Genomic DNA, 24,725 nt, shown 5'->3' with positions numbered 1-24,725 from the left:
CAATCTATTCAAATTAACAGAAATGCTATATCATTACCTCTATTTAACCACAGTATATTAAGTTCATACCAGAACAGCAATGTTGTTGTGTATATACCACTGGGTACTTGACTTATTGTGCTACACAATCAGGGCCTCCCACAGGGGGTGAACTGGGGAATTTTTCCCTGGGCCCCAGCCTGAAAAGGGCCCCAGGAGGCCCCCTTGTCTGAATAGATCGATATACTCTAATAGAGCAGTCAGATCTAGATACTCTAATAGAGCAGTCATAGTATTCTTCAGAGGAGCAGTGTAGCAAGCTTATAAATAAGGAGGTATGGTTGGTGAGTGGTAGGTATTGTCATAGTCAGCATGTAATTACCTTTTTTTTTTTGGTCTTCAACTTACAGCTTGGGAGAATTTGTGATTCAGAATGGAAACCTCCTTGCCCCTGGGGCCCCACTTTAACTCTTTGCCCTGGGCCCCTTTATGTCTCTGGGAAGCTCTGTACACAATATCAGAAACCATACTATATACTACTGACTACAGCATGTGTTGTGCATTGCCTATAGTTGGATAAATCAAAGTTGTATAGTACAAAGTATATTCACTGCATGGTGAGGAACTGAACAATACACTGGTGTTTGTTATCGCTGATATACTTATGATGATTGATGTGATATACACATTTAGCTAATTTAGTACTGCAGTATACAAGCACCACCAGCACCTCTTATTATTATGATAGCTATCCATTAATGGATTTATAAAAAAGTAAACAAACCGGTGTAAAAGTAATTTTAAAACATGGGAACAGAGATTGCTTTAAAAAGTATAAAGAAACAAGAGTCAGTAAACAAGCGCTAGCTATAGCAAGTCAAAATCTCTATTTGGACTCAAATACAGAAGCATTCTCAGTACTTACTTGGCCCTGATTTATGCATGGAAACTACTGTTTTTTCCTTAGTTTCTACCATATCCATTGAGTCCAAATAGAGATCTCTGTGTGTCTAGCATGCTGGCCATGGCTTGTTTGACTCTTGTTTCTTCACTTTTCAGCAATCTCTATTCCCATGTTTTAAATATTTAAAATTATTGTTACACTATAGTCTATATATCAAGACTAACAAGACTATAGAATAGCTATACAATTTTTATGGATAAATTTTATGGACACTTTTTATCTAACTGTAGACATGACAACCCTTGTACGTACACCATTTTGTATGTCCATGTATTAGATGATCTAATATTCCCCAGCCCAAACCACCCCAACTCTTAATGTAATTTTTATAAGCAAGTAATAATTTAAGCATTGTAAGTGATTTTTTTTTCTTTTAATGGCCACTAGCCCAGAGCTAGCAGACCTTCAGTACTATTCCCCCAATACCAATGATTGTAATTATGGTGCACCTGTATGCAGTATACTGTAGGTAATATATTTCCACATCTGTTTCAGACTTCCATTATATATTTAGCTGCATGCACTGTTTCTATTAGCCCTTATAGTAATACTATACTGTACTGTACCATGCATGCAATGGCTAGTCTCGCATAGCCATGTGCTCTCCCAATATTTCCTTAAGGGTACATATATAGCATTGCAAGCTAAACCTGTTGGCCAACATCACTCAATCATCTGATCCAACGCCAGCTTCAGGAATTAGCTTATAGCTACAACTTGATTTAGGTTCTGAATTGCATCAGCCTGAGGTTAATGATAATTATCATCAAATTCTTATGCAGGCCAGGAAATACATAGTTTAATGCCATCTCTTCTGTTAAGAAACTGTATGTTGCTAGTAAGAAAGTTGCTACTGCTAAGGAGAAGGCTCTCTGTACTGATATGCTTGAGTCCTTTAGTGTACAATGCAAATTTAAAGATGCCGCTTCCTTTGAAATATCAACTCACTTATGAAACAGATTGTTACTTGGGTTTCATCCTGGCCGACTATCATTCATCCTGAGGGCTTTATCAGATACCCTTCCAACCCCAATGGATTTACAACATTGGTGAATTCTGACCAACTCCATTTGTCAACTTCGTAATTCTACATCTGCACGTGGCTATTTTGAATGACTGTCCCATGGCACTTCAGCAAGATAGATACTCACGTAAGTTTGAGGTATATGTAATTGTGTGTGTTTTTGAACACCTTAATGATGGTTTACACTCTCTAGCATAATATAGGTCACGAGGTATGTTATTTTAAAGTTTGTAGTTTTCCCATGTGAGGGAGTAACAGTTGCTCCTTCTGGGCAATACAGATAGTGTATGGGAAAACCACATATTTCAAAATGTCATCTCACGATCTATCTGCTCTATCATTTTGAAACTTGAAGAGAAGTTAATATGGCATTCACACAATGCAAAATTGCCCCAATATGACATTTTTTGAAGTTGTGGTTTTCCCACAGATTATCTATGTGATTTCCCAGATGGGGCAACTGTTGCCCCCACCCATTGATAATATAATTATGGGAAATCCACAAACTTCTTTAAAATGTCTTTTCTCATGACTTAATATGCTATATATCCTTTTCAAACTTGGAGATAAAAATTTAGGCTACTAAGAGGCAACTTTCGTTATTTGTAAATTCATCTGTTACAGCCAGTGCTTATAATCTGTAAATCAATAATTATAAACACCTATGATATAGTTTGTAATTAGTCTGACAATGCGAGATAGTAATAGCAGCAACATTTTAAGGTTCCAGGTGTAGATACTCCATCTCATTGTGGTTACAAAATAAATAATTAGCTACAACAAAAAAAAGTAAAGTTAATTACCCAGGGAAAAGTATCTTGCAAGGTTTCCAAGATTCTTGCAAGAAAAAGGACATTTTCAGTGCAAGATTCTTGGTTTGCAAGATCCTTGCAAAAATTGTGCACGTTTCCTGCAAAATTCTTGCATGGAAGTGGAAGGGGACATTTTAGTGCAAGTTTCTTGCACAAGAATTTTGCACGTTTCTTGCAAGATCAGTGCAAGGTTCTTGTACTGCAAATCTTGCAAGTCTTGCAAGATATTTTTTCCTGGGTAAGTACATCAACCCCATAAGAAAATTCACTCAGAAAATGAAATACTTTTACAGACAGCATCATTCAACATCTTCCTGATGAACAACTTGAAAGTTGCTGTACCAAATCAATTAAATTCAGCAGATTGTACACGGAGGCTGGCTGGTACTGTAATTTCAATTGTATCATAGTATCTTGATACTTTCTGGAATCAGTTATTGAGGGAATTTCATCAGGGTCAACTTTCATCCTCCTATTTTGTGTAGCGTCTGATACTCTATCTCAACTGAGCCTCCAAACTTGGGACTGGTCAGTATCTGTAAGTTACATCTTTTAGTATCTCTCAACTGATTTTCTTAGCATTTCTGGATATTAAAATGTGCCGTGTTTCAGAAATCATTGCTCAAACGACTTGGTTTGTCCACTAAGTTTTGTGATCCATATGTAAAAATGATATACGGTATATGCATAGTTATACCACTCCCATAAAGTCTCTAGGATTCATCTCAAAGGAAGCCAGACTATCTGTGAGGTATATGTACAGGTGGCAAGTTTGACTGTTGTATTAGAGGACCACAATCTTACCAAGTGAATTGGGGTTTAACTTCAACCCATGCATATACAACATCTTATAAGCCATAGTGCAAGTCCTATAGTTATTATAAAAATGTAATTCAAGATAATATCATGTGCATGATAAATCACAATATTTTATTATTTCATTTTTTTATTAAGGCTTTACAGCACAAGCGTGCTGAAGGTCTGTAGGACACCTGGTACTACAGCCAGGGCCGCCCACAGGGGGGGGGGGGGGGGGCAACTGGGGCATTTTGCCCCGGATCCCAGCCTGAAAGGGGCCCCAGGAGGCCCCATGAAGGGCCCCTTGAATACTTGTTTAAAAGATCGATATACTCTAATAGAGCAGTCAGATCTAAATACTCTAATAGAGCAGTCACAGTATTCTTCAGAGGAGCAGTGTAGTAAGCTTATAGATAAGGAGATATGGTTGGTGATGGGTAGCTATTATCATTTTTAGCAAGTCATGACCTTTTTTTTTTTTTTTGGTCTTTAACTTACAGCTTGGGTAAAGTTGTGATTCAGAATGGAAACTTCCTTGCCTCTGGGGCCCCAATTTAATTCATTGCCCTGGGCCCCTTAATTTCTCTGGGCGGCCCTGACTACAGCCTATTTAAAGTTGTTATATAAAGTGTGTTTGAAAGGTGAAGAAATTTGTGAGTAGTGGCAATAACTGTGAAATTAAGATTTCCTTGCCTATAACAATAAACTTCAAGGGAAGGAAATACTGGTAAAGTCTCAGCTACAGAAACAAGGAATTTAGACATTAAAAAGTATAAAGAATATCTCCCTAGAGATCATGGCATACAATATAGATTATGCAGTGATTGCATGTGCTCTATTAGGATATATTCTGACTAAAACCTTATTGAATAAGCATTGTGAGCCAGTAAAATCAGTTATTTTATAGCAGTGGTAACTAGTTTTCATATAAATGGCACAGTCATAATGCTGCAGTATAGTTTGAGTTCAAAGTTGAAGTTTAAGGGGTTATTGTTCTTTATAGTTTAATGATGGATGTTCTATTAGAGTAGTTGACTGTTCTATTAGATCATTTCAATATTTAACAGCTTTTTAGCAGTTTTACCGCTTTCATCTCCTCTTGTTAATTCCTAGAAGGATTAACTCTTCTCTTCTCACTGTTTCCATGTTTTTTTCCCATGTATGCTTTAGATTCAACTGCACCTGTACTGTAGCTTCTACTATCTAGCTATATAGCACATAGCAAAATTTTGGAGGAGGGTGCTTCAGGGCAAGAAGAAAACAGATCTAGTATCAAGAAGGAAATCTGTGTTCTTCTAATGGGAACATGGAGAAGACACTTCATTAAGATTTTAAATGTTCAAAGTGAGTTTCTGTAGATGAACTAAATGTGGAAAGACAGTAGATTTGCCTTCTGTGAAAGAATTGTGTAGAGCTATTAGTAAAATTAGGAATGGAAAGACTGCTAGTGAATCAGGTTTACTATCAGAAATGGTGAAGGCTGCTTGTGTATAGTCAGGGTGAGTTCTTAAATAGGTTGCTGAATTAATCCATGATGTGTGGAGAGAGGGTCACATACGTACGTACCTAATGGCTGGCAGGATGCCATCCATATTGGTTTCCATTCTTAAGAAGAGTGACCTCACCAGCTGTGATAATTGGAGAGGTATTTGTTTGTTTGATATACACAGTTGGGAAAGTTGTGGCTAGAGCCATACAAGAGAGATTATAGAAGTTGACTGAAGATGAATTACCAGCGTCTCAATTAGCTTTAGGGAGGGAAGAAGCTGTACTAACATGATTTTTACTGTTAGGAATTTGATCGAGAAGTCATGGGAGCATCAGTCTAAAACTTTCTTTATATTCATTGACTTGAAGAAGAGAGACGATGTGGTGTGCCCCACTCATTAGGTAAATTGATAAGATATTTTCATGAAGATACTAAGGCCAAAATTAGAATAGATGAGGTGATGCTGGAGTAGTTTAATGTGTGCCGTATAGCTTGAGACAAGTGTGGCTCCAGTGTTATTCAGTTTGTATGCATGTTTAGTGGTGGAGAGGTAGGTAGAACGTGTAGGTATTACAGTTCATTACAAATATGACCAGTGATTATTCAGAAGGAATGTTATGATGAGGTGGTTATCAGAGTGATGATGATTCTCTCCTGGCATCAACAAGATCTGGTGCCGAGACTGCAGTGTGTGCATAATAACAAGTTAGTAAGGATTTTGGTTTGACAGTCAGTATACCTAAGATTAAACACATGGTGACAGGCAGATCGGTCCAGAAATATGATCAAGAGTCAATCAGTCTAGAGGGTGAGAACACTGAAGTGGTGGATGAATTCCCATATCTTGGATCACAAATAGTGAGGTTGGGGAGGATGGATGTGGATTTTGGCAGATGGATAGCTCAAGCATCAATAACTTTTGGTGCCTGTAGAAAGGCTGTTTTTATGGAAAATTTAAGTAAGAAGAGGATATATATACTATCTGTGTGTTGTCTATGTTAATGTATGGTGCAGAGTGATGGATTGCTCTATGGAGACAACAGACAGCAGTGATATGAATGCATCATGATGACAGAAGTGGATTTGGAAGGTCAGAATGAAGAGGATAGAGTGGCTTGGCTATTTGGCAAGGATGACAGACAACAGGATGCCCAAGACTATTCTTTTAGTTGGTTGTCTGAGCCCCAACCCAAGAGGGTGGTGGAGAGATGTAGTGCAGCAAGATCTGACCATTATTGGCATTGATGTGAATGGGTGATATGAAGTAGCTAGGAGGTCCAGGTCAGAGTAGAGAGCATTATATCATGGCAAAGCAGAAGCTAATTAGCAAGAAATCCAGACAGCTCAGAGTCCATCATCAGCAAAAAATGTCGTTTGTGCAGTATGTGGTAGAAGCTTTAGAGGGGACAGTAACAAGAAGAACACAAGTGTTTAGATGAGAGGAGAAAGACTATGAATGTGCTGTGGTGTCAGGTGCATCTGAGATGGTTTAGGAATAAAGGAGGAATGGCAGTCCATAAGTCTATATCATCCAGTTTTACATGATGTGCTTTTTACTTGAGACAAGCATGGCCAATAGTGAACAACTTATCAACAGGACAGGAGTGTGTGTGTGCGCGTGCATGTGTGCGTGCGTGTGTGTGCGTGTGTGTGTGTGTGTGTGTGTGTGTGTGTGTGTGTGTGTGTGTGTGTGTGTGTGTGTGTGTGTGTGTGTATGTGTGCATATGTGGTGTGTGTGTGTATACACATGCACATGAATGTGTATCTGTACAACAGATATAGTGCTTCATCAACAGTCAACCACTTTTTTGTAATAAAACTTTCAGATTGTCAATTGCAACATACAAATAGACAAGATTTCATTAGAGAATAAAGTTTTCTTTTTTTTTGGATTGTATAGTCATCATCATTGAAAACAATGTGGAAGATTCCTTCATCCATAATGCATCTTCACAGCTTAAATTGCAGGCCCAGCTGTTTGGTGCATGCCTAGATTGCATGTTGTCATAGAGGATCAAGTCATCACTAAGCCAAAGGAATCTGCACTCACAGGGTTTAGCATTCTTAGTACAATAGCTTCAGGAGCAGTTTTGAGGTTTCCAGAGAAGCTGGTCAATTATATTCAGGCAATTAAAACTGATATGCATTGATTTGCAAAGGTATCAAAATGAAATACTCTAATATAGAGCAGTCAACTACCCTAATAGTCAAGTTACTTACGTAGTTTATCTGTACCAACACAGTATAAATAATCTAAAATCTGAAATTCTTCCTGGGGAAGCATGTCTGTTGTATGCTTCAAGCTTCACATAGCTCCACCTCTTAATTAATTAATTACTTAATTAATTAACTCTAGATACTATGACAGCAGAAACAGCCTATATCAATCAATTCCTAACATATGTTTAAAATGTCCACTTGAAAGATTTTTTGGATGGAAACTGCTACCAGATTCAATCACAGACTACATAATTTTCAAACATTTTCTGGAGGAGCATGCTCCCAGGCCCCCTAAATTTATAGTGTGCATGTAGCTAACAGAAAATTTGAAAAGCCATCACCAAAATCCCCAGAGCTGCCCTTTAGCTTATATCATCCACCTGACTGGGTGTATGTACAGTTGTGGAATAACTTTACTGCTGTGACAATAATTTGTGTGACCATATACTGTACTGACACACCATATATCCACAGGAAGAACAATTGAGTGTTGAAGTCTGTCAATATCCCCACTCTGAAGAAGTCTTCTGTCAATGACCCCAGTCAGTGTGTTTTTGCCCTATTCCCCCCATACTGCAGGCCTGAGTATGTGTGTCAGATATAGACCTGCCTATTGAAATCTTGATCATCAACTAACAAATAACTAACAAGCACCTTCTTGATGATAACATCTCACACAGTATGGCACAGTAGAAGATGTGAAGCTGCTGTTACAGCATGCCAGACCTTTCCAAACTATGGTTATTTATAGCCATCCATCACATCCAGGAGGTAGGCATGTATCAAAGTGGCATAAAGGCAGGATGTCACTTCTGCAAAAAGAAGCAAGTGAAATAAATACTACTTGATTACATGTGACCTTTCAGTCTCTTAGAAAAGAGAATTGTCTACATTTACTCTAAATCATAAAATTAGTTAATAGGGAGAAAACATCCTGATCACCTGGCAGGCTCCTGTGAGCATTCGAGCATAAATTGGATGGCTAGGCTGCCAAGGATTTTTCTCCTTTCTTTACAAACATACTTGATATAACATATTTAAATAACATCTTTAAACAGGCTGTAGGACCAGGTGTCCTGCAGACCTTCAGCACTTTTGCTGTAAAGCCTTAATAAATATAATAAAGCTATATCACATCAAGAGAACTTGTCATTCACCTTCAACAGTATCTTAGTAAGAGAGAGAGTCCAGCTTCATTTAGAGGAGTGATGGAGTGACATGTTGTCACTGAGTCCAGAGGCTCTCATCTCTGTGAGTTGCAATTTTGGGAAGCAAATCTTCAGGAGTATGACTCTCAGCCTTTATGGCGCCAGCCAGGTGCTGTAAAAATTGTGTATTCTGATGCTAGTGATACAGAATTTGGTGGGTATTGTTGAACATGGTCAGTATGTGGCACACGGCCATTGGGATGCTGTAGCTAATGGCCCAACAGAGCTCTACATGGCATGAGCTTAAAGGTGTCAGGCTGGTTCTTCAATCATTGATATCAAAACTTCAAAATTGTGAAGTTAAGTGGCTTACTGATATCCAAATGTTTCCCGGATTCTTCTGGTGGGTAGTAAAAACCCAGCCCTTCAACAGGAGGCCCTAGGTATATTTTCCTTGTGTGTACAATATAGAGTGTCTGCTGATCATGAGCCTGAGTGTATACCTCATACTGAAAACCAGATAGCTGATATTATGAGCCAACCAATAACCATACTACAATAAGATTTTACTATAAGTAATTTAACACTTGAAAGTGGTGATTTTTGTTGTAGCAGTAGTACGAAGGTACATAATTATAGCACATACAACAAGTGATGTTATATAGCTATCAACCATAATTATGTAGCTACAGTACTGCCAAAATACAGTTGTTGAAAGATACTTTTAAACCATGCTGACTTATAAATCACAAGGTGATGAGTTTGTAATCTGTATGGCATTGCATTCAAATGAAATAAATGTCATATTACTTTCATTCATTCAATAACGTTTATTGGCTATATAGTTGTACAAGTTACAGATTACAGATATTATAGGTACTGAAATATATAGCTTAGTATGGCCCTGTGTCGGATCTAGAAATTTTCAAAGAGTTTTCAGGTTAGTTTTACAACAGCGAACAAATGTAATTGTAGGATTTGCACAGGGGAGGGCATGCGTGGGAGTCACTCACTAATAAGTGTGCAAAGCATGTTCTATCTGTGAGTCTGGGGATATGCGGGCCCCCACAAAAAGTTTTAAAAATTTGCTCTTCTGAGATTAAATTTGGTAACTATTTTGATTGAATAAGCATTGTGAATCACTGTGCGTTGAAAGAAAAGCTTTATTTATGCAGGCAGAATTTTTCAAGGAAGGTTTTCAAAAACATCACTTCAGTTATATCTAATCCAAAACAGCCAAGCTGTAAAAAAAGTGTGCGGCCCTCAGAAAGGCTATGGTGAAAAAAGATGTGAAATCCAAGGTGACGGCCAAGAAATGGCTGTGATGGTAGGTTAATGGTAAAAATTTTAATAACAACAATTCAGGTGAATTTGGTGCCGCTTGGTCTTGGCACAAAATTCACCTGAATTGTCGTTATTAAAATTTTTACCATTAACCTACCATCACAGCCATTTCTTGGCCGCCACCTTGGATTTCACATCTTTTTTCACCATAGCCTTTCGAGGGCCGCACACTTTTTTTACAGCTTGGCTGTTTTGGATTAGATTTCATTTCTTTTTGTATTTGTATACCCCAAAGCCGGCCTATGGCCAGCTTTGGGACTTTTTTAACCTATGTTTTTTTCTTTACTACAGGAAGACGAAAAGATGAAGTAGATGTACTTTAAATATTTTATCAGTAAATGTACAAATTATATATATAATACATATGTGATCGGATTTGCGAAAAGGGGTCTTCCACACACATCCAATTTGCCAACTTTGACAATTGATAACTTCAGATTGGAAAGAGCTATTGCCTTGAAATTTGGACAGTGGTAATTTCTTTGTAGCTGAACTCTCTACAAGGTAATTTCTTCTAGCTGATCTCTCTACAGGGAGATTTTTTGTAGCTGAACTATCTACAAGGTAACTTCTTCTAGCTGATCTCTCTACAGGGTGATTTGTTTGTAGCTGAATTCTTTACAGGTGATTTGTTTGCAGCTGAGCTCTTTACAGAATGGTTTCTTTGTAGCTGAACTCTCTACAAAGTAACTTCTTCTAACTGATCTTTCTACAGGGTGATTTGTTTGTAGCTGGTCTGTCTACAAGTTGATTTGTGTGTATATAGATGATCTCTATGCAGGTTGATTTGTTTGTAGCCGATCTCTCTACAGGTAATCTGTTTGTAGCTGAACTCTCTATAAGGTGATTTGTTTGTAGCTGATCTCTCTGCAGGTTGATTTGTTTTAGCTGAACTCTCTACAGGGTGATTGCTTGTAGCTGAACTCCTTACATTGTGTCTAGTTTCTAGCTGATGTCTCTACAGGGTGATTTTTTGTAGCTGAACTCTCTTCAGGGTGATTTGTTTCCAGCTGATCTCTCTACAGGTAGATTTGTGTTGATTTGTTCATTGCTGATCGCTCTAAAGGTAATTGATTTGTTGCAGTTGAACACCCTGCAAAGTGTTTTGTTTGTAGCTGATCACTCTAAAGGGTAATTTGTTTGTAGCTGAACTCTCTCCACAGTGACTTGTGTGTAGCAGAATTCTGTGTAACTGAATTCTCTAGAGAGTGACTTAATTGTAGCTGAATTCTCTACACAGTGCATGACTTGTTTATAGCTGAACTTTCTTCAGTGTGACTTGTAATGTTCTGAATCTCTATAGTGGTATATTTGCTTAACTCTCCACATGGTGACTGTCTTCTTGCTGAACTGTCTATAAGATTAACTGTTTGCAGCTGAACTCCCTACAGAATAACTTGTGATGTTATAAAATTCTATAATGGAGTAAATAAATTAGCCGAATGCTCTATTAGGGTGACTGTTCTATTAGAGTATCTCGATCTCGCATTTGCTACACGGAGTTGGCTTTCGAATCATAACTCAGTGGTTTGTAATCCGATTCTTCTGTACTACTGCAAGGACTTTCTATGAAGATTATTCCAGCTATACACCGATTTTCAGCTCATTGCTCTAAGCGGTTTGCCTAGTAGGCGTGAAAACTAATACTTTTTTATTCATAAAAATCGATCGCGTAATTGTGACACAGGTTGGGTTTTGTGTCATATCTCCGTGGTCTTTATCTCGATTCCTTTCAAACCACCAAAAGGCACTCCTACGATGGTTACTCCATCTACATAGCAATTTTCAACTCATTCCATGAAGCGGTTTACCCTGTAGGCGTGACAACAAATCGATCTTGTTTTACGCGAATAATCGGTAATAACTCCTGAACCATTCATCGGATTTGTACCAAAGTTGATGCTAGGATTCGCCTTTGGACTCCCTTTCTGTGTGCCAAATTTCAAGGCGATCGGAGTACGCGTTTGCGTGTTATAGCAATTTTTGCAAGTGTGCGAAAAGACGAAGAAGAAGAAGAAAAAAAAAACGAAGAAAAAAAAACGAAACTTTGGCAGCTCGTATCTCGGAAATGGTTGGAGCGATTTCCTTCAAATTTGGAATGTAGACTCCCTTGGCTGGCGGGAAACTGTGTAGCAAATTTGGTTCCAATCAGATAAGTGATCACCGAGATACAAAGGTGTGAAAATGACGTTTTCGTTCTTCCTGTCATTATACTCACGGTGTGGCGCGCCGGCTTCTTGGGCCGCACGACACACTACCGTGTGTCTTGATACCAGTAAACAGCGAGGGTCACCCCTAGCTGCTGAGACACCTTGAATATTTTAATGGTCCAGATTGATATATTTAATGGATAAATTAATGTAATAGTTAATTTTGCGTACCCCCTGGGACACAGCTTAGGTAAATAGTAGGAACACACTGATATGGATCCACTGACATGAAACATATTGTTTGAGTTTACCTAACTGCAATCAAGTGTACTATCGTGTACACCTAAGTACATGAATACAGGAGGTCTATTACCAATGCATGGCAAAGCTGCAGACTATAGTAGTAAAAGCCATATCCTATACTTATAATGTCATACATATAATCTAGAAATGTTAGCTGCTACTAGTGCTAGCCTACACCCACCTGCCAGCAAACTGATTTTGGACAGGCATGTTTTAAGGTTTAGTCAAAACCAGTGCAACCTCCCTGTGTCCACCACTGTGACCTGTTAAATGTCAGGGTGTAGTTTGTGTTCACATGTCCAGTTTTTGCATGCTTGATCACATATATATTCTGTTTCTTATTTCCTACTACTGAACTATCACAAGATATAAGAACCTGTAATAGCTGTCTGGAATCTTTTTACAGTACAAAACAGTATGCTTCTACTTCTTGAAAGTGATTTCAGCATCACTGTTGAGCATGCACTTCTGGTCTAACCAATACTGCTTCATCATCATCAGGAAAAAGTGAAGCTAGTTTTTTGGTGGTTTTTCCTGGGCCACGCCCTTTGTGGTCCCTACTATACAGTACCATTGTATGGTATGATAGTATACACACACTACATTGGTAAAAGTTCTTAATTGGTAAAAGTTCCTACAAAATACTACAAAGTGGCTAAAGTATAAAAATTAAGAAAAGTAAGCAAAAACTACAATGTATTGTTATAGGCACTAAATATACTGTCTGCATGTTTCTGACATTTCTTTGCTACATAGTTCATATGGCATAGTCACAATAATCCTCATTCGTAATAGGCTTATTGGTTTCATTGGTGTAATAAAACTGATAAGCAGCTCGTAACCCAGATTCAAGTGCACCTTGTATCCATCCAGCAGCAAAAGAAATTCCATCTCCTGCAAAATACATGTTTAAGCATGGTTTTACCATAAGTGTTCGGAGATTTTTGTACTGGTAAGGTTTAAGCATTGCATATGCTCCTTGTGCAGAAGATTCATTACTCCATGCTTGCACTGCCCCAACCTCAAATTGATCTCTGATTTGTGGGTGAATTTCTTCCAATTGACGGACTGCTTCTTGGATTGCAATGTGTGGTGGAAGTGCAGCAAATGAAAGAGCTTCTCCTTTCCATATATAACACATAAGGATTCCTCGATCGCTTTTGGGATGTGCAACTTGTGTTGGGTAATGAATCTGGCCAATAGGCATGTTGGTTCTAGTAGATCCACCTTTGATTCCTTCCTTCTCCCAAAATCTGGTTTTGCACTGAAGCATTATCTTTGTAGCTGGACATTGCCATATGCCTTCGATTGCCTTATAGACTTTGGTCAGCTGTGCAGGAGGAGCAGTGTTCTTCTTGGCTACAAATTTAATACTCTGAATGATGTACAAGGGAACGGTAATGATAACAGCATCACCACCTATCTCAAATGGCCTTCCGGAGGATGTGTTATAGCCTTTCACTGTAACCTTCCAAGTAGAAGGGTCACATTGATCCCTCGCTTCATAGATGACTTCATTAACGGTAGCATTAAAGGTGATCTTATTCTGTATGTGAACTGATTTTCCCCAGTTTTCCAACCTTTTCTCTTTGGCAAAAGCCTCTGGAAGCCTTGAGGTGCCGCCGTCAATTTGATGCATATCATTTGACCACCAATGACCAAGCTGATCACGAAGGTACTGTACAAGGCTTTTCTCAAGCTGCTCAGTGTAAGAAAACACTGAGTAAGCCATTATTGCTTCTTCTGGCCATGGAATGAGCTCATCTAATTTTTCAGATTCTTCAGCAGATAGTTGGTGATCTTCATCAAGCAGCTGCAAGACACCATCCCGTGTGTTTTGTAAAAAGCTTCCCAGTGAAAATTTACCCCAGTTCTTGATCCACAGCTCCCATACAATTGCTTCTTTCCTGTTATTTCCTCCAGCTGCTATCAGTCTTTTCTTGAGTTGGTTCTCCACAATGTTGGTTGTCAAAGAGTAGTAACTATCTAGAGAACAATATGATTATACACACATTAATGAAGAAAATATATAGAACACATACACTACAATTTGAAATGATCCTGTAACTATATAGGTGCTTCTGCATGCTTGCTCAAATTCAATAATGCACTTATGAGTCCTGTATATACTGCAAGTCTTGCTAAGTACCATTTGCAGCTGGGTACAATACAGATTTTGACTCTAAATTGAATTTTTCTGTTCATGGACCAAGTTCTTTTATGCCCTAGCTATACTATTGCCTAATTGTTGGCTGTATCATCTCTGATATTTCATAAAACTATCCATTTTAGATCAGTTTTATATTGCTAATCTATAAATCTATGAATTGACACCAGCAAAAGGGATAGCTAGCAAGATTTGTTTGCATGCACTTTGCAACACATTAACTAATGTACCTATGTCCTTAATGCTGTATTTTGACCTTGCTCCTGTGTCACGAATCCTTTTATCCCATCCTGGCCAGTACTGATTAAAGTTTGCCTCTGGATCTTTGTTCCAATCTGTAACAATAGTATGTTTCAATATAGTGTAAATACAAGTATGTATAACAAAAATTGAAATTTTAAAATTTCATAGAAATAAAACAAGGAAGGCTGCAGTTGTAATAGTACAAAGTTTATCTATACCAAAACACCCAAGCTGTGAAGAAAAATTGTGCAGCCCTCAAAGAGCATGTGAATCCAAGGTGGTGGCCAAGAAATGGCTGTGATGGTAGGTTAATGGCTAATAACAACAATTCAGGTGAATTTGTGTTGCCTCCTCCAAGTTTTATTAGGACTCGGAACCAAATTCAGAATCCTAGTTACCAAAATTTTTGTCATTAACCTACTATCACAAGTACACAGAAAAATTTGGAATTTTCAACTAGAGTAGGGACCATAGCACATCAATAAAAGGTACTGAAACAAGCTGGAGTAGTGCACGATATTAAATCATAGTAAAAGAAGTATTATATCCCTACTGTGCATTTCCATTATGGTATCTTGAGCACAGTAGGGATATAACATTTCTTATTGTTTTACTGTGATTTAATATTGTGCACTACTCCAGCTTGTTTCAGTACTTTTTATCGATGTGCTATGGTCCCTACTCTAGTTGAAAATTCCTGATTTTTCTGTGTACTTGTTTGTTAACTTTTTAAAGTGAATGGTGAACCCAAGCATACCGCATCTGAAATGGTACCGCATGCCTCAATTATTGTCTGAGAAGTGAAGTATCCATTGTGCTTCGTTGTCAGCTATGTTCAACCCATTTCGGATCAAGAACTGTTCGAAAAGCACCTCTGAAATCCATGCATACCGAAAGAAAGAAATGGTGCCACGTGCACCAGTTATATCAATTATTGTCTGAAAAGTGAAGTATCCATTATGCTTCGTTGTCAGCTATTTTCAATCCGTGACACAGCAGTACAAATCAAGAACTGTTCAAAAAGCACCTCTGCAATCAAAATAGCCACTATGAAAAATATGGACGATTTCTGTTGCGAAGGGAAGCCATCACGTGCTACCACCAAATTGACACTTTTCACTGTCAGCAAAGATGAATGGGAGCATACTGGTAAGTCCATGAAGAATGCATTGTACATACTGTGGTATGCCAAAAGGCACCTCTTGGGCCGAACTGACGTCGAACAGTGAAAAAATCAAGCCCATAGCCTTATCCATTTTTGTTTGAAGGCATCAGTCAGTCACTCAGTTAGTCAGTCAGTAGAAAATTCCATTAAATAATTTTTTTTAAATTCTGTAGCAACTTGTTGACAGCATTTTGGGTCGATCTGAAAGCTTATTGGCTTAGTTTTACCTAACCAATACTGCCTCATCGTCGACAAGGAAATTTGAGGCTGGTTTTTGGGTGATGTTAATTCATGGGTCACGCCTACTCCTTTGTGGTCCCTACTATCGTACTGTATGATTAATTGGCCATTTTTGATTCAGATTTAATTTTGTAATTAGCAAAAACTTATATTAAACTATAAGTTTTTGTTAATTAAAATTCCAATTCATCAATAATAAGTAAATTGATTGATGAATTGGAATTTCAATTAATGTTATTTCCTTTATTAGTAGGGGGGGGGGGGGGGGGGGGGCAGGGCTGATAGCTGTATATTTATTTATGTATGGACTATATTACCCAATTCAGAGAAAGATTATGTTATTTATATTAATAACAGGGATATGGAAAGTAGGGATGTTACAAGGAGGGATGGTAGAAAGTTGGACAGGGTTTGTTCAAATGTTAATAGTTAGTTTAGCTTTTTTGGTCTATCTTATAGGGGAGGTAGAGCTTTCCTTGGTTCATTTGTTTTATGGGGAGCATTATTAGTTGTAGGCATAGGCGGCGGAAAGGGGGGGACTAGGGGGCTAAAGCCCCCCCCCTCAGAATGATATCACACCGAAATTATCTTTCTTGGAGTGGGGCTGAAAACCGTGATAAAGATCGAGATACTCTAATAGAGCAGTCACTCTAATAAAGTAGTCAGTGTGTAGCGAGCTATGTAAGGATTTTTATGTTGTTTATCAGCTAGAAATGGTAGCTGGTGAGGTGGAAAGCTCTTGTCAGTTGGTTGTGACCTTTTTTTTTTTTTTTTTTTGGTCTCACCTTGCCAAACTATAGAAATAAGTCTCGGTCAGCTCAGCGGAGCCCCCCCTCATATCAACTACTTCCTCCGCCGCTGGTTGTAGGTAGTAGTGATTGGGTATTAATATACGTATTTGGGATTACAAATACAAAAATTTTCAACATTAATATTGTTAGGAAGGACATGAGGAGTATATGGATTGGAGGGGGGTCATCACAGACATTTCTTGGCTGCCACCTTGGATGTTACATCTTTTTCATCCCAGGCACTTTTTCACAGCTTGGTATAATTATGATATTCCAAAGCTGGCCTATGGACAGCTTTGAGGTTTCCCTTTTACTTGTCTTGTTCTTTACTACAGAATTCAGGAAGAGAGAATTATCCATTGGAACTGCCTGTATTTTAATTATGCATTTAATATAATCACACGAACTCTCTACAGGTTGACTTCTTAAACTCTCTACAGGATGATATGAACTCTCTATAGGGTGACTTTCTAGTTCTGAACTCTCTACGGGATGACTTACTCACCAGGGGTGGAGAAATAGGGAGGGAGGGGAAGACAGAGGGGACAACTGCTCCCCCTCCCCCTCACTTTTCCAATACCCAGTTGCTAAAATAAAGCAACTGTTGTATTCACTGAGTAGCTAACTTACTTTGCCTTGATTTGCTACAATTTGTGCTAAAGGTTACGCAAGAATGGAATACTGCATGGATCAGTGCTGGGAGTGCAAGAGATCGATATACTCTAATATGGCAATCACCTAACTGCTCTAATAGAACATTCAGAAGATTTGGTTCTGCTATGCAAATAATTCAACCTGTTTCCATTAACACATTAAATCCATACGTAATCAAGAGCATGAGTCTGTCTGAAATGCCTTAATTTAGTGCCTACAGTAAGTTATTTTACTGATAGTCATTGTTTTAATATTATAGGAATATCCTATTTGAGTGTACATGTATTGCTAGAAATACTCTTAAATACAGTCTCAAAGCATTCAAATTTCAAAATTTTCCTGTGGGTGCATGCCCCCAGACCCCTAATATTGGCATGCTTTGCCTGCAGGTGTGCTTCACACACTAAGGTACAGTTAATGATTTTAAAACACCTTGTAGCTTAGAGCCACTCCACATGACTTAATTGCCCCCCCCCCCCTCCCCCCACTTTTCAGTACTGTTCTCCGCCCCTGTAGTGAGCTGAACTCTCTACAAGGTGACTTGTAATGTAGCTGAACTCTCTACAAGGTGACTTGTAACCTAACTGAACTCTCTACAGGACCTTTCCACAGGGTGACTCTGAACTGTATAACAAAGCTACAGGGTGACCTTTAACCTAACTGAACTCTCTACAGAGTAGCTTGTAACCTAGCTAAACCCTCAACAGGGTGACTTGTGTAACATAGCTGAACTCTCTATACAGTGACTTGTACACTGTAAAAAATAAGTCACCGCAATATTTAGTAACCGTCACTAAGAACGATTTGCAATGACATTCATTATTTGCCAAAGTATTCAGTTATTTTTTACAGTGTAACAAACGCTGAACTTTCTACAGGGTGACCCTTAACCTAGCTGAACTCTCTACATAGATTCCTATTTTCTCATCAGCTACTTCCTCAATTTTTAGGCGGGTGGGCAGACGATCATTTTTCATTATTATTATTATTATTACTAGGCCTGGGGCACATACAACCAAGTACAACCACCAATGGGGCAATCTACAAATGGGGCATGTACAACATTGCATGACCAGCACAGTGTGTGTGGATGGAAAAGATGCACGTACAGTAAACATATATGCAATTAAAATTGTGAGGGCCTGCTACTATTACGTTGTATTGAATACCTGACCATGGAAGACCACATAATGCATTGTCACTACCCCTGCATGATTCTTACAAGTTGAGGTGCAAGTGCATGCTCTCATATCTATGGTATTGAATCTCATTCCTGCAAGCAATGAAGCTTATACATCCATTAAACAGTTCTAAAATTATAATGTTTAATGAGGATGAATCAGGGTACTGGATTAAGACATGCATGGCTGCTGAAGTTTCCAAAAGCAGACGTCAATGATAAAAGAAACAGGGTATTTCACTAGAAACTGTTATCTGAGTTTTTTGATATGAGCTGGGCCATATGTCCTAAAGTGATAACGTGATATAGTACAAGATGAAATATAGGAGATACACAATACAGGAGATACAATGCAGGTGATACACAATACTGTATGCAAGTCAAAAAGGGAGACAGCCAAGCCATCCATAAGCCAGGAGACTGCTAGGTTAAGGAAAAATGTACAATACAAGAAAACATTAAAACATACCATGCTCTTTACAATACATTTACAAACACTAGAGGTAGCCAAGCCAACTAGAGCCTAGCAAGCCAGGTGTAAGTACAAAATAATACAAACAAACACACCGCTATTAATCTTTTTCCTGGTCTTGTGCAGCTGGCATGGTGAACTTCCTTCGTTATTATTATTATTATACTGTTTAATAATTAGCAGAGCCCACCTGGGGCATAAGTGCTAATGTACATTAAAATTAAAAGTGATTGTATAATAATTGTTTGAAGTTGTCAATAGTTTGTTGGTTGATGATGTCTTGTGGTAGTCCATTCCATTCTGGTATTGTTCTTGGAAAAAATGAGTACTTATAGTTGTCTATTGATGTAGGAATTTTTGTTCATGATAGTGTAGGAATTTTTGTTCGTGGTGTTGTGTTGGGTGTGGCCGCCTTAATTATTTGCCTTTATGTGGGTGGACTCGGTGTGCCAGCTGGCAACAATTCCAAAAACAAATGATCAGTAGTTTGTTCATCTAGATCGCTGTTTGAATCCGCCTGGTCGATTGATTGCATTGTAGTGGGCATCATGTGCTATCGGCGTTAAATAGAATAGTCGTACGGTTTCTATCACTCCACGAAAACATCCGCCCATTATATGATTGTCTCTTCATACAACATGGATTCTATTCCCGGTGAGTGCGAAGCCTTAGGCCTTGTAGTTTTCTCAAACATTATTTATTATTTATTTATTTCATTATTGACATAATTTTAACCGCATTTCATGTTATCTTTAGTACTTGGTTGTATAATTATTGAAGGAAACTGGCACTACAAAGATTATCAAAACCCTTCTTAAAGTTTATTTTATACTTTAATGTCTTTCTGAAGCAGGAAAAAAGCATTTCCTTAGCAGAAAATTGTCTAGTCTGTCTAAATATTGAAATGCTAGCGCACATGATCAATTGTAGTAGTAATGAATTTACATAGAGGCAGCAGAGTGGAAAGTGATACAAGCAGATGATCTATAAACAAATTTAGCTCATGTAGGTGTTTAAAATTTTGCTCACAAAGTTTTGCTCACACACACACATTTTTTGGAAAATAAGTAAACCAGACGCACTCCCACGTGTAGACACATGCCTGGTTTAACAATTGCTTAGAAAAATAGTCTTATTTTGTAAAGGCAGCATGGAGTTACATATGCGTGAAATTGCATTACTGTTCTTCCTGGCAATAACATGCTGGTGTGACATGCTGCATGCATGTATCTTGGTTTTTACTGTATTTCAGTTATACAGCTTAATTGTCAATAGTGTAATTATAGCCATGACTGAAGTTGGGACACTACTGTGGCTGCAGGTCTAGGCAATTAATTGCATTAAATTATTCTATGATCCGTACACTCTAATTCGGAACAGAATTTTTTCGATTGGTGAACCTGTGCATATGATATTGACAGGTGTAAAAACATGACTGACATGTATACCAGGTTAGTGAAATACTTTTTCAGGGCATAAGCAGTGGAAATGGCAGTTTGAGGGATTCAAATGAAAGAATGGCATAATGATGACATTATGAATGCACGCCCCAGCTATATATCAATTCTATAAAAGCAACGTGGCTATACTTTGTTTCATTCCAACTACGTATGTTCAGCCAGTTACACAGCACTATAAATGAAGAATAGTGCAAGCAGCATCAATCCACTTCCTACAGGTCATTATGGATGAGTCCCATTATAAACACAAGTAGAAGGAAAATTAGGAATTTTAAGTTTGATTAGGCATAATCATAAAAAGTATAGTGAAACAAGGAGGTCTGCAGATATACTAGTGAACATTTAATTCCTAATTTAGTCATGGATATAGACTGAAGTAGGAATTAAATGTCCATCAGGTGTGGGTGACCTCCCCCTTTTTATGGCTATGATTCCTAATAAAACTTAAAATTCCTAGATTTCCCTTTTAACTACTTGCTTGTTTACTTCAAAATTATAACTGGTAAACCAGCATATACCATATCAAAAGAAAGAATGACATCATACTTAATGTTTTCGTCTGAATGAACACCCCAACTATTAATTACTGAAGAAGAGAAGTAGCCAATATGCTGCATTATCAGCCCATTATACAGCATTATAAACAAACAAACAAACCATTACAAAAAGCATCTCTGCAATCAATCCAGTCACTACAGTAAACTTTCTGTTACACTACAGAAAACTTTCTGTTACAAATGTAGAGTAGCCATCTTATGCTTGCTAGCTAGCTACCACATATCAACACCTTGTGTTGTCAGCAAGAAGAAATCGGAGGACAAAAGTAAGTCCATGATGTGTACATTTTGCATGCTTCAGTATGCCAAAAGGCATCTGTTGAGCTGAAGCAATGTCTGACAGTGAAAAATCAAGTCTGTAGCCTTAGTCATAATTGAGTTATGTATGTCTGAAGGCATCAGGCAGGCAGGTAGCTATAGTCAATCAGTATAGAAGCTTCTGTTAAATAAATTGTTTTTGAAATTCTGTATCTATCTATCAGAAGTTTTTTGGCTGCTCTAAAGACACTTTTGGGATTGATTCTACCAGGAGCTTGAGCCGCCTTCACGGCGAAGGAGCATGAAACTTGGTTCCATCACAATCCAAATTACATCACGTATTTTTGAATAAATTGCTACGAGTGTCGCGCACAATTAGTATATGGCGTCGACTAATGAGATTTTACTTTCCTTATATGGAAACTAATCACTAATGAATTTGGATTCCGATGGCACCCGACAGGCATCGTAAGTTTCATGCTCCTTTACCGCCTTCGGCAGCTCATAAGCTCCTATGTAAACAAAGCTGAATACCAAAATGACAAGTGTTTATACTATTCTATTATAAACTTGCTTTACAAAGTAAGCACCCTGTTATTTCTTAACTTCTGTTTGGTGAATAAAAATTATATGAGAACAAACCCCTTAAGTGCATGAGAAGATGCCACTTACTTAAAAAATACAAGCAGCCAAACAAATTTGTGGTTGAAGTCCTACTGACATCTGCCACATGGGTTACATATAACTGCATAACACCTTCAAAGCACACTCTGTGTACCATGTAGAAGGTTGTGTTGATGCTCTAGGTGTCAATTACATGATGATGCCATTATGACTTGCATGCAATTGTTGTAAAGTGTAATAAAGAAATTGGTTGGCTTATGCACTAACCCCATAATATAACTGCTATTTTATGGTTCCTTTGAGTTGTACAGCTTCTTAAATGGATTTCCAAGTATTTTGGTGAATTATAGTTGCAACTTTATAAGATCACCAATCAGGAAAGTAAAGTTATCCTTGACCTGAACTTGTTATAGCTCTTCTGAGGTAGTATGTGACTGCACATATAATATTATTACTGTCTGAATAGCATGCAGAGTTCACATAAGCTAGTCAGCAAATTAACACCTATAGTACCTGGTAATCGATAGCCACATTCTAACAGTTAGCTGATTTACATACCTGATATCTGAATTTTCTTGTCACTATAGAACTTTAACCAGGCATGGTCATCTGCATTGTTGAAGGGCAGTGTTTTCAAGCCAAATTCAGTTGTGACATAGTAGTCAGTAAGAAAGTGAATCTTTCCTTTACTTGTTACTTTATCAGGTAGCCGCATTGCTCCACCTATTCATACAAGTTATTGTGATATCAGAACATTAAAACAAACATATGTACATATAGCTACATACCATCAGCATAGCAATGCTTTGCAAAGCCCTCTTTTTCTCTAAATGTTTTTACTCGTCCACCCAATCTAGTTTGTGTTTCTAAGATCTCAACATTATGGCCAACTTTGGATAATTCATAACCAGCTGACAGGCCTGCCATTCCAGCCCCAACAATGATGACTTTTTTTGGATTTTTAGTTGATGTGAATTTGTCCCTCTTGTGATCATCATCTGGCTTGAGCATTTTCTTGTAAGCATAATTGAGACCAAATTGAGCAATATCCATTAGCAGTAGCTTCAGCAAATCACTTTGTTGAACTCTAACTTTGTCAAGGTCTATACTATCTGACTTCAAAAAATTAATACTGGTCAATTCAGGCAATGGGTAGCAGTGGCGTAGCCAGACTTTTTGCCATGCCCGGGCACTGGGCGGGCAAGTCATTCCACTCCGTGCAACACACATACACATGCCCATCTTCATATGGACATCAATAGACATTTTTAAAGTGTTGTGCATCACTACCTACGTATATACTCTACCTACACCAAGATAATAACCTTACTAACTGCGACCGCTAGCTAGCTAGATTGTCTTCTTATCACATACATGCAGTAGTGTCTTAATACCAGACTAGCAGGGAATTTGATTGAAAGCACGGAGCGCTTATAGTAGACCATCCGCATCACGTGATAACTTTAAACTGGAGATGACCAGTCTACAAACAGGAAAAAGAAACTATTGCTGAATATAAACAAGTACTCCATACCGTCTGAACTATCATGCAATCTAAGCCAGCGTTGAAACTGGGTCGGGTCATCCGGGTCACATTTTCTCCGGTCCAACCCGGTTTACAAATTACCCGGGTCTGGCCCAGATTGGATCACGTGAGAAACGAAATCGTCCGCTTGACGACGTGGAAACTTATGAACGCTAGTCGCGTAGCTCTTTCGTGAGCCACGCCCACTTATCACGTTACAAAGATACGCTCAGCCACGCCCATTTATTAGTAAGCGCAGTCTGTAGCACAAGACTGTGTCCTTACGTGGAGCCAAGCCCACTAATCGATTATTGTACGAGTTGTATAGACCCTGTGCGTACCAAGGTGTTCATGGTCTGGCAAAATTTGCTCTTGAGAACCCATTAGCTGCAGTTGACTTGGTACAAGGGCTTTCCCCATTACATGACTAATTATTATGTCAGTATTTTATGCATATCAATAGGGGGTGGGGTAAAACGGGGACAATAGGGGTAAAACGGGGACGGGGAAAATAAGGGTAAAACCGGAACGGCCAACAAGAGTAAAACCGGTACGGGGACAGCCAAGGGTTAGGCAACTTCAAATAAATTCTCTGTTTCCCGTCCACTTCCTGCATCTGGTTACTCTCAGCTCTAAATTATTCCATTATTCCGTATTCTTCCATTATTTTCCGGTTATTTTTGTATACTGACAGACTCACTTGAAACAGTGTCAGCTCACGTGTCAGCAGAGCTATCACGTCTGCACAGACTTCACGTTTGTGCTATTTTGCAACTTAAAAAGGAAAGAACAAGCTTAAGCATGCTTTTATGCCGCTTTTTATGGTTTTTCCAATAGTTTGAAAGCTGCAAATATTTATAATGAATAATGGAAATGGACCGCTCGCCCGCATGCAAATATGCCTGAGTCCAGGACGGGAAACAGAGAATTTATTTGGAGTGGCCTTATAGGGACCACTGTTAAAGTAAGCGATTTTCTCTGAAGAGATTGAATCTTGAATTAGATATAATTTATGTATGGCTAAGCAAAAAATATAAAGTAGCTTTGAGGTAATTTAATATTTAAACTACCACATAAGGTTTGAGAGATTTTGACGTCCTTAGCTAGTGCATGGCTTAGCTAAGAAAAAATCACAGTGGCGGATTTAGGGGGGTTTCA

At 38.3% G+C, this 24,725-nt stretch overlaps 1 protein-coding gene across 1 annotated transcript; it reads right to left on the bottom strand.

The window, feature by feature from the left end:
• Positions 1–12,850: 12,850 nt before the first annotated feature.
• On the bottom strand, positions 12,851–23,706 carry LOC136253091 (L-amino-acid oxidase BmooLAAO-I-like). Its single transcript, XM_066045693.1, has 5 exons — positions 23,577–23,706; positions 22,831–23,525; positions 22,601–22,765; positions 14,629–14,733; positions 12,851–14,217 (listed from the first exon to the last, which is right to left on the bottom strand). Exons 2-5 carry the CDS (start codon positions 23,324–23,326, stop codon positions 12,989–12,991), a joined length of 1,995 nt encoding a protein of 664 aa, XP_065901765.1. The 5' UTR covers positions 23,327–23,525; positions 23,577–23,706; the 3' UTR covers positions 12,851–12,988.
• Between the last annotated feature and the right edge of the window lie 1,019 nt (positions 23,707–24,725).

This window comes from Dysidea avara, chromosome 4, assembly GCF_963678975.1.
Source record: "Dysidea avara chromosome 4, odDysAvar1.4, whole genome shotgun sequence".
Taxonomy (NCBI): domain Eukaryota; kingdom Metazoa; phylum Porifera; class Demospongiae; order Dictyoceratida; family Dysideidae; genus Dysidea; species Dysidea avara.
This window is presented reverse-complemented; position numbering and strand designations above follow the sequence as displayed.

Excerpts from the sequence above, each read along its gene's own strand:
- LOC136253091 (XM_066045693.1), bottom strand. The coding sequence starts at position 23,326 with ATGCACAACACTTTAAAAATGTCTATTGATGTCCATATGAAGATGGGC. Across the intron at positions 14,734-22,600 it reads CAAGAAAATTCAGATATCAG|ATTGGAACAAAGATCCAGAG; the intron begins GTATGTAAATCA and ends CTATTGTTACAG. Across the intron at positions 14,218-14,628 it reads ATACAGCATTAAGGACATAG|ATAGTTACTACTCTTTGACA; the intron begins GTACATTAGTTA and ends ATTGTTCTCTAG.